Raw genomic sequence first — 11,143 nt, forward strand, 5'->3', positions numbered from 1 at the left:
ACTTTGCAAGAAAATCATCAAAGCAAAAAAAAGCCTCCATTTCCAGAACCAGCTTGTTAAATAATCATTATTGTAACTTGTAATAGCACTTATTTTCTTTGTATGTGTTTCACGTTGCTCTTACAATGAAATATATATATATATATATATATTTCATTGGAGAGGCATGTCTCCCGTAGAGACATGTCTCGTCTTAACTTGTATCAATTAATATTTGATTAATGTATTATTGTAATGATGATAATATTATATATATAATCTGTATATGTATATTATATAATATATCTCATATATAGATAATATACATGTGTGTGTGTGTGAGATAATATACCTCATATATATAATACACGCACACACACATATATATATCTACTTAATAATTTATTCTCAATAATAATATGCTCCATTATTAACAAGGGGCGCATGCGCCAAAGTTCCTGCCTTCATGTTTTTATGGTTGACTGAAGTAGTATTGCATGAAAGGGAAATTAAACTAGTTACAATTTTTAGCAAAAACTTATTGACGATAAACTTTTTCAGCTACTTAAATCAAAAAAAAATATTGTTGATTACTTAAATCAAAGTACCAAAATATGTAGTAAGTTTGAAGGGTAGTATTAATGATATTAAAAAAAAATTGAGCAAAATTGTAAAATAGTAGCTAGTAAAACATAGTGTAAACTTTAGAAAAATAACAAGTAAAACTAATAAGAAATATATATAAAATAAGAAATAAAAAACATTTAACTCTATATTTGAACTTGGTAAGATAGCTAGTAAAATAGTGTAAACTTAAAGAAATAACATTTTACAAATTACAAAACTAAGCATCAATGTAAAACTAATAATAAATATATTTAAAAATATATATATAAAACATTTAACTCTATATTTGATTAAAATATCTAAATTATACAACTTAAAAAACATTTAACTCTATAAATTCATATGACTTCTTCTTCATAAACTATCTTAAATAATAAATGTATTTAAAATAAGAAATATAAAACATTTAACTCTGTATTTGATTAAAATATCTATATTTGAATAACATTTTACAAATTACAAAAATAAACATCAATGCAAAACTAATAATAAATATATTTAAAATAGGAAATATAAAACATTTAACTCTATATTTGAACTTGGTAAGGAAAATAGATAGGGATAATTAATATTGATTAGACATTCATTTGTGAGGTGGAAGATAAAAATGATTTTTTTTTTTAAGTTAATCCACTTGTCACAAATGTGGAAAAGATAAAGTTGTAATTAATGCATTCATTAATAGAGTTGTTAGAAAATATTTGTATTTTTGTTGGAGAAAATTTTTTTTTTTCATTGCCTTTTTTATCATGGGCCAATACAATTTTTTAAAAATTGTATTTTTCAATTTCAAAAAAAATGCAAATGAATATAGCTTTTGCAAACATTAGTATATCTTTAAATTTTTAGATTTATGTAACTAATATAGAATCTCATGATTCCATTAGTTTCCTGCCAAAGGCAGGAACTAATAATAGAGAAAGATACATATCAAATGCTTAAGACCAACAGGCCATTCAAACATTTGATTTCATTGATTGGAATCATCCAATCGAAGCTACAATCTTTAACACTCCCTTTTAGCTAGGGAGGATGTGATTTCTATCCAAACAAATGACATAAAGTATAATTGTTACCTCACGGTAACATCAAGAGTATGGTATGCCCAAGAATATCAACCATATGAATTTCATCAAACTCGTATATATTCTTGGTATGTGAATTTACATCACATCTCATGATGTCTACCAAAGAAAATTATCTGCACGTGGTGTCTCTATAAAATAAGACTCATAGGATACACCAAGTCATATCTCAATAACCTAGATACATGAGATATGCACTATTAGATCATATGGCATGTCCACAAATATCTTTGATCGGAAGATATTCACCATAATGTGTGGCATATCCATGGATATCTTACAACAAGATATCCACCATACAGATCATTAGATGGTATGGCATATCCATGAATATCTTATTACAAGATATCCACCATTATCTAATGATATAAGAGTAATGGCCTATGAATATCAACTATCATGACATTCACCAAGTACTTAAAATGTCCATAAGGTATGTGCATACGTATCACTTATATGATACTTACAATAGGGACATTACAATCCATGGCCTGTCCATGGATAGTGAATCCACCAAGATATATCTATACAATACAACTCATAGATATCTATTGATGATAACTATCTCTCAGTTCTTATTGATATACAAGATATAATAGATCATGATCTCCTTACATATCAACCATATGACATGCATCATGATAGAAGGTTAGACTATTGTAAGATTGCCACCTTACTATAGTAACCATAAACAAACATCAATGAGAGATTGTCACCTTCCAGGATGTTTCTACAAAGTCATGTAGTGAATCACACGACATCCACTGTGAATATTTCCAGAGAATGGAACAAAGGCTTTCACCTCAAACTTCTCTCTCACAGAAATGGATGCATCTCAAGTAATCATTGATGTTGAGGCTCCCTCTCTCTAAAGGCTCTGATCCATTACTTCAAGTTTGTCTTCAATAATGTACAAACTTCACTTTGGCAAATGGCTTGGAGAAAATACCGATTGTCAGATCTTCAGTGATAATGTACTCCGAATGAATAGTATTCCAAGTATCCATCTACGGTTTAGGTAGTCGAATAAAGACCCTTTAGTCTGCACATATGGAACATCTCATGAATCATAGTCCTTTGACTGCTACAATTTCCGGATCACTGGAGAATCTAAGTTGTCATGGTCTATTCCCTCTGAATAAATATGATCAAGATCCTCAAAATTTGACTGAAGCATATCCTCTATATGCTCCCTTTGTCACGAAAGCATACATGAGTGAATGTAGTAAAATTTCTGGATTTATCTTCAAGCTTGGCAATACTAGACATTAAAGATAATGTGGTTCCCTTCTGAAGCTTCAAATACATGCATCAACCTCCTGACTTCTTTGTCCAAGGTTTCCTCTAATGAAACGTCAACCTCCCTCTTGTTATAGAAGGATACTCGTAATCCCAATCATAGAAGTATTTTGCTCCATTAGTCTCACTTTATCTAGCATGATCACCATAGGACTAATGAATCCTAGATCCAAAACCACTTTGGAGCTATTGTTATAAAATTGAGTCTTGCATAATATTTGCTAGCATGCCTATTGTACCATTCTTCTTTTCCTGCAAGAACACCTTTGAAGACAAAGGAAAAGATCAAGGCAAATCTTATAGTACATATAGAAATACAAATAAGAGAGATACATGTAATACTTAAGGATAATAAATACGTATTTGTACATCAAAATCCTTGATACAAGTTACTCCAATGAAGGTCCATATGCATCACATCAGAAAATTCCTCCATATAAGCATTTGTCAAACAATGGGAATGGAACATTGGTCATTATTCCCCCACACAATGTAAAATTCCCACTTATTTCATTTTATGAAAGTTAAGACCCTCATGAAATGATTGGTTCATTTCTCAATGATGCAGAGCGTCTAAGCTCAATTTTATTTCCTTGCTCATAAGAGTCTGCGCATGTGAAATAGAACCATATAACCAAGTCAACCTTTTTTAGAAACAATAATCTGCCATGTATCACTTAGTTATTTGCTTCAATAGACACATCCTTCCTCCAATCGCATATCTTGGTGGCATTTGTCCTTACTCATACCTTCTTAATTAATTAATTTATGCCCACATAGAATGCATTATAATAAACTCTCATTGGAGATGTATAGTATCGAAGTAATGGACCCAATGATTGTCAACAAAGCCACAGATGACTACTATATTATATCCACCAATTCATTGGATAAGCTATTAAGCACGCTTTAAAAAAAGCAATGGGGTTGATATTCAATACTCCCAGTCAGATATAATCTCCACTCGGCGGCATGAACATAATTGGTATACACCCATTGCTGGTTCAGAACTCTTTTCATTCGTACGGCAACCAAGTATGTCGTTCCTTTGACTAGTATTTTTAACTTTTGTAATGTCCCAACTTTATAATAATATGGTATTTTGATTCCTTAAGATATGCGGCAACTATACTGATATTTGGAATGATGGCTTTGTCATGTTAAAGCAATGCGCGTATCAATCTGAATAATATATCTACTACGAGGTTGATGTCAAATCCTTGCCATTGACAATATTACACAGGTATGTATGTCAAACATGGAGACTTTTGAGGGAATTGGATATCAGCATTGTCTTTCCCGAGACCATATATTTCATCAAAATATAGCATTTATATAGTCATGGCCTGTGGTGTACATGTATCTACTTCTACATACAAATTCATACTGCACTCTCCATGAGTCCATACCCTGTGTCAAGCATTCCATGATATGATAATATCTTTGAGCATTCTATGTGGTAGACCACATGCCTGGTTGTGTCTTCCACATTTCAGTTTCTCTAACACCAATATCCTTTCTATGATCTCTTCTGGCCACTGCACTATTTTCTCCTCTTCACACCAATGATGCCAGAAAATCAGATTCGTGCTCAGTAGAAGAATGGAGCCTGTTCTCAGTCCCACTTACAAATTCTGCTAAGGCTCTTCACCATTTGAAAATTAATATTCCGATAAGCTTCAATATATTTGCACCAATTCATGCCCGACTATAGTCTCTTCCGGAAATAAGACAAAACCCATCAAATCTTTAATTCGCAATATTGAATACTTTAATGAATAATTAACTCAGATGATGAAGCAATCGGAAAAGTCAAGAGTCTGCTAATATTAGTTTCTCATGTACGGGAATGTTATTCATAACAATTTATAAGGCTCCAAAAATGTTATGAAAAAAATCTCCCTCAGATATTGAACATCCAATATAAATGATAATTTTGATTTAGATAATAAACATCAATCTCCAGCAAAACTTAGTGAAATACTAATATCCTTTAAAATTATTTCTTCAACAGTTCGTCAAACAGCATAATACTCAAGCTTCAGAAAAGCAACAATTCTGTTTTTCATCTTAGGCCCGTTGATTTAAGCATTATTATTAAAATCTGAGATTAGAGAATATTGTAATATGTCAGGATACTCTTCTTATATTGGGATAATTACAAAGTTGAAGATTAGTATATACTGAAATTCATTTCGTGCAAGCTCTAAGTTCTCAGATTTATGCATCGAGAGTTTAATCTGGTCTTTCTAACTTGGACGGAACACTGTAAAGATCTCAATGCTAATCATTAATTACTCATGGCTCCAAGGGTGTAAGGTGTGCTCAAACTTCTACAGACAATTATACCGATGGTTGTTGCTCACAATAGTTTTTGTAATATATATTCTGCAAATGCTTGATAGAACAAAGTTGCCACTATCAAGCATTGCAGAAGCTTCTAAGATCACTGTAATATTCTGACCAAATGACCATTTCATATTATTCAGATCATCAAGCAGGATTAGGAGGTTGTTTGTGAGGATCATTCATAGCCGTGCAGGACAGAGTCTTTCTAGGTATATCGTCAAACCTTGCTCTGATGCCAGATCCCTGATCTGGTGTCCCAATCGTAACCACTGCTTTGATACCATGTTAAATAATCATTTTTCTAACTTGTAATAGCACATTTCAAGTGTGTTTCAAGTTACTCTTACAATGAAATATATATATGATATGAAGAAGACAGTTGACATTCTCACCAAGCCACTTTCCAGAGTGAAGTTTACATATTTTTGAGGTAAGCTTGGTGTGGAAAATGTTGCTCTTGCTGAGAGAAAGTCTCAGCATCTGATTGTTGCTACTTGTATTAATGCATATATCTTTGAGATAGAGGAATGTGATGTGAAAGCCCTTGTAATGCATATTTCTCTGAGATGGAGAAATGTCAGATGAAAGCCCTTCTAATGCATATTTCTCTGAGATGGAGAAATATGAGGTGAAAGCCCTTGTTTGCCTCTGAGACTGAGGTATTATTCTTTCCACTCATGGTAGTAGCCACAGTCGATGTCATGTTGAGAGACTCCATGATAACATCATCTTGAGTGACTCCATGATGCTATCAAGTTGAGAGATTCTATGATAAAGTTTTGTCTTCTCACAAAAGGGTGTAGCCATTGTGACTGTCATTTGAGAGACTCCGTGACATGAGAATTTGGAAGAGATATCTCCCTGGCTAAGAGGGAGTGTTGACGTTTGTAGTTGCAGGAAATACTTTCTATACCTGCAATGGTTACATCAACATTCTGTTTGTAAAATTTGCTATGTAAAGTTGATGTCAATGCTCTGCTGCATCAACTCTTATTCTTCATCATGGTCGGGTATATTAAGACTGTGAAGAGTCTTCAATGCTGAACCATCAATGTCAACAGATGAAAGGTCACAACAAAGCAAATGGAGAGTTGGTCGGTTTTGGAAGTGGAAGCGTAACCATCTCTTGTAATGGCACTATCTACACTAGACACGCAAGACTATTCTTAAACTCTTGTCTTTTGTTCTAGATGGCATGCATTCTTTGGTATTCAGCCTTTTGTCTAACAAGTTGTTCCGACATTCTATGTCTACAGTGGGTGATTTTTTAGTGTCTATTGTGCATAGTGCTGAGTTTAGAGTTAGTATTTTCTAGGTGATCATTGTGTGGTATATCGTGAGTAATATGATTTCAGTTTATCATCTCCATTCTGTGTGATCAGTATTATGTGAATACATTCATTCTTCCATGTGCTAAGTATATCTGAGTCAATATTATTGTAAGGAGAATATAGTGAAGCATTCATTAAGGGTATGCAAAAGTATTTGGAGCATTGTACCCAGACCATCATTATTATTATTCAATTACAGGTTGTTTTTGGTGTGGCTGGGTTTTACTCCCTTGAGAAGGAGGGCTTTCCCAGGGTGAAGCTTTTTGTCTATCTGCTCATCTTGTTTATTCTGCTGTTTATCTCTAGTTCTGGTTAACATTTAACACCTATCCCATTGTATATTTGTTAAAGGACAAAAGATGTGCAATTATCTATAAATCTAACATTTAAACTTGGATTTGGAAATGCAATGGCAAGAGTCCAAACAAGACTAGGTCCTGAAGGAAATCTAATTGACATGAAAAGAAGGAATGAAAAGGTTTTGACAACTCCATCTACCCCAAAAATGGATTTTTATTCTCCACCACCAATACTCAAATGACTTTTATATTTAAAAATAATAATAACTATGTAGCAAATGAGCAATTGAAGTGAAAATAAAGAGCTAACCTAGGCATAGAACTGAAAGGCCCTTGGCAATCCCTTAATTCACTTCAAGCTTCCCCAACCTCCTACCTTAACATGTTTCTCTGTGAAAAATCAGATTATTACTGACATATATATCCCTTCTCTCACTGCAGCAAAACTGAATGGCTTGGTGGATCAAACCCAGCCCATCTAGTCCAACCATCATAGCATTCTAAGACTCAAGAACTCACATCTGCCTCAACTGCAACTAATATCTTTGACGGATGGTTTTCCAAGTACATACTATGTTTGAAAGCTAATGTAGATTTCATTTGAGATTAAAACGTCAAAATTTATCTCCTATCATGCCATTCAATGTGTAAGCTTTATTCAGATGGTAATTGGATTGACAGTACTGACAAAGGACTAAAAGATGACGGAAGACAAACAAACTAGAATCAACATGCAAATAGACAATCCTTTATGAAGCACAATCATGTAAGGAATGTCGTTACATGCTAAATAGGGGTCATGCACATTGCAACGACAAAAAGATGTACTAGATACTAGATGTCATTCAGACAAAGCAAGAATCTTTCAATCAAGATAAAATTGATCCTGGGTAGATTTTAAAACATTATAGACATTTACAGAATGAATAAGTAATGTAAATAAGTTCACTAAAAACTGAGCTGCAATTATGAAGACAAAACACTTTCATTCTGTACATTATCTCATATTTTAGTCTTCATGCATCAATTTATCTTTTTAATAGATGTATGATATTTATGTTTCATTACACATTTTGTTAAATGAAAGAAATTTCATATTTAGGGCCTACATACATTTTTTATTTCTAGATTCTTGCAATGCACATATTGCATATTCCACTGTAGTGCATTCTGATCACATCCATTGTAAAAACAAATTGAAATGTGTGGATTCAAAGGAATAATTTTTCTGAATTGTTCAACCTCAGAATAACTTATTTATTGGAAAAGATATACAAAGGGCAATATAATTCATTGACTTAGCTGGGAAGAAGTTCAATGATCAGGCTCACCTTGATATCTGTAGTTAGTTGCTTGTAAGGGACGGGAAACTTAACATCACCCATGTTCTCAATACTTTCCACTCCTGTACACAAAAATATAAATTATGTATACAAGGTTAGCATAGTATTTTACTGCTATTACTACTTTCCAATTCAAAGGCAATAAAAGAAAATAGGGAATACTTTGCATACAATCCAGTGGCCATGTTTGTAAAGAAAGCAAACAATTTTAAGGATAATGATAAGAAAGAAACTACAGTTAAAAAGGTATTTTCAGGTAAATATGGACTCCCAAAAGCAGTCCAGTTATTTATCGGAGAGCATTTCTGGGCAGACACTAAACCCCTCAGCTATTAGTGGATTGCATTTTGATGCAGGTTGTATTTCCCTTATAGGCATCTTGCAGTGGCTACTTTGTGGTGCAAAATGGAAAGAGAAGAAGCAGCATCACCAGGTGGTTCCAATGGCATCCCATCCCCTATATATATAAATAAAAGAGATTGCAAGCAAAGAACTAATCATTTGAGCAGCCACAATGCTTTGCAAGAATAAATAAGTTCATCTCCTTCAAGCTGGGGAGGAAAATTCGACTTTAAAACAGCCATTGGTGAAGAATCTCTGCTTTCCATGAAAGTCGAGGGATGTGGATTGCTACTATTGCATGACCTGTAGCTCTCTTTAACCCAATGCAATAGGTATTCACACCGAAGATAAAAAATCACCCTCAGTCCCTTGCGCTATCCTCAAAGGTCAATAAATCGTGACCTAAGTTTTTGTGTTCATCCTTTAAAAATGAAAATAATATGCAGAGTGTCAAGAGTAAATACCAGATGGAACATGGTAGACAGTGAACCCTGTGCTGTAGAGGGCACGATGTATATTTAATGATAAGGCATGGATGTCTCCAAAGGCAGTGATTGAGAGTCGCCAGGAATAAAGAGTGTCACATCCCTTGGATCACTCGTATTTTGATACTTGGGTTATAATGATGCCCTAAGCGGTATTTGGATACAATGACTTTCTTGGATTGATGCCTTAGAAGGTTTCCAGTAAATGGTAACCATGTATCTGTTTAATTTATACCCTAGGTGATTTCAAATGTAAGAAACTGTGGTTTTAAACTAAATGATGCCCTAGATAATAACTGCTTCTATTCCTATTTCATGATGCATTAGATTAAGATAACATATATGGAATGTCACGATGAATTTCATTTATATCTAGAATAGATGTAACTGTTTGTCTAGCATTTATGCATAATTATCAGATAACATATATGGAATGTCACGATGAATTTCATTTATATCTAGAATAGATGTAACTGTTTGTCTAGCATTTATGCATAATTATCAGATAACATATATGGAATGTCACGATGAATTTCATTTATATCTAGAATAGATGTAACTGTTTGTCTAGCATTTATGCATAATTATTAATATTATAGTACCAAGGTTTCGGCTGGCTACTTATGTTTAGACAAGTGGATGCAGCATCGATTTGGCCTCCGAAAAAGAAGGGGGGGGGAAGATATCATCAAGAAAAGCAGATAAGGTATGGTTATGATTAGTGATATGATATGATAGATTTTAATGACGTCCACGAGACTAAAGTAGTCAATGGGACCCATGCAATCGCTCTCCCGAGTCAAGAGCCAAACTAGTCAGTTGCAAAGTTTTGGTTAACTTGTCTCTTCTTCTCTGAATTTTGATAATCAAATCCGTTGTTCTCTTCACTTGATCTTCCTCAAATAAATAGTTGAAGTCCTTGTTCTGCAAAATTTTTGTATAATCAGATCTGATGTCGTTGTAAGCCAAGCATTCCATGACAAAGTGTTGCTCTGTCTCCACTGTTCCCATATTGCAGAATAAACATGTTCTGTCTGCCCACTCTTCCTTTGGAACTTGCCATCTACCAGTTTCACATCGCAGTTGATGTGAACTAGTTCTAATTTGTGCCATCAACATTTTTGCTTTCCAGTTAATAGGTGCCCTTATATAGGCCTTTTCATCATGACTAGAAGTGGGATTAAATTCTTTAATGTAATAAGATTTTTTCCTCCCTATGTGTCTTGTCCACAGAATATTGCGAAATTTTTCATTGACAAATTTTTTTATTTCTTTAATGTTATCCGGGCAAGCTTGGATGTTGACATCCCATTTTTGCATCCATTTGTCATTTTGTTTCATCCATGTGCTTTTCCACCTCACAAGTTTTTCCTCTATTACCAACTTGGGCCAACGATGTGTTTCTAGACTTTGAGTTTTCTTTAAATAGCTTAGCATTCGGATCAATGCGACGGCTTCTAATGGAAAGGAACCCACCTCCGCCAAAAGGATTTCATACGGAACTGTGGTCTTGACTTTAAGATTGCATGTGATAAAGTGTTTTTGAATTCTTTCTACTTGCCGCCATTTCTGTTTGGACATACTACCGCCCCACACTTCACATCCGTATAGAATAACCGGAGTGACCAGCAAACCAAACAGAGTTTTCATGGTCGTCCAATCCCATAATTCTGCGTTCCTGCACTTGTTTTGTAAAGAGTATAATGCCTTCCAGCCCCCTTGTATCCTTTTCGATCTACAAGTATCCCAGTGGACATAAGATTTCAAGGAAACTGGTAAGATCTGTACAGAAAAGGTCCTCTAGGATCTTAGGAAAGTGTTGTCTGATGCCTCTCAATGAATTTGGAGATGGCCTTCCAGTCGCTTGTTTTCTATGTCCCTGACTTGCACCATGTTCGACCATCTTACCCTTGTTACTTTTGAGGATGATTTCATGCCATTTTTCCTTTAATGTATTGCATTATAAATCATAACAATATTTATGTATATGTATATATGTATAGT

General features: G+C 33.9%; 1 protein-coding gene across 5 annotated transcripts in view; it reads right to left on the reverse strand.

Moving 5' to 3' along the window:
• LOC149534166 (uncharacterized) overlaps window positions 1-9,863 on the reverse strand; it is a 31,093-nt gene extending 21,230 nt beyond the window's left edge. For 2 of the 5 annotated variants that reach the window (XR_016357028.1, XM_089804622.1), the window contains exons 1-2: window positions 9,119-9,602; window positions 8,301-8,374 (exon numbers count right to left, since the gene is read on the reverse strand). Coding sequence is in view for 4 of the 5 variants with exons in the window: in XM_089804622.1 (XP_089660748.1) it covers window positions 8,301-8,354 (54 nt within the window). In the remaining variant the exon portion in view is untranslated. Of the gene's footprint in view, window positions 1-8,300; window positions 8,375-9,118; window positions 9,610-9,741 lie in introns of those variants that run through there. The other 3 variants (XM_089804625.1, XM_089804623.1, XM_089804624.1) reach the window with 3 other exon arrangements.
• Window positions 9,864-11,143: the final 1,280 nt, after the last annotated feature.

Source organism: Cupressus sempervirens, chromosome 10, assembly GCF_028749045.1.
Source record: "Cupressus sempervirens isolate cs-2001-9-10 chromosome 10, ASM2874904v1, whole genome shotgun sequence".
In the NCBI taxonomy this organism is placed as follows: Eukaryota; Viridiplantae; Streptophyta; class Pinopsida; order Cupressales; family Cupressaceae; genus Cupressus; species Cupressus sempervirens.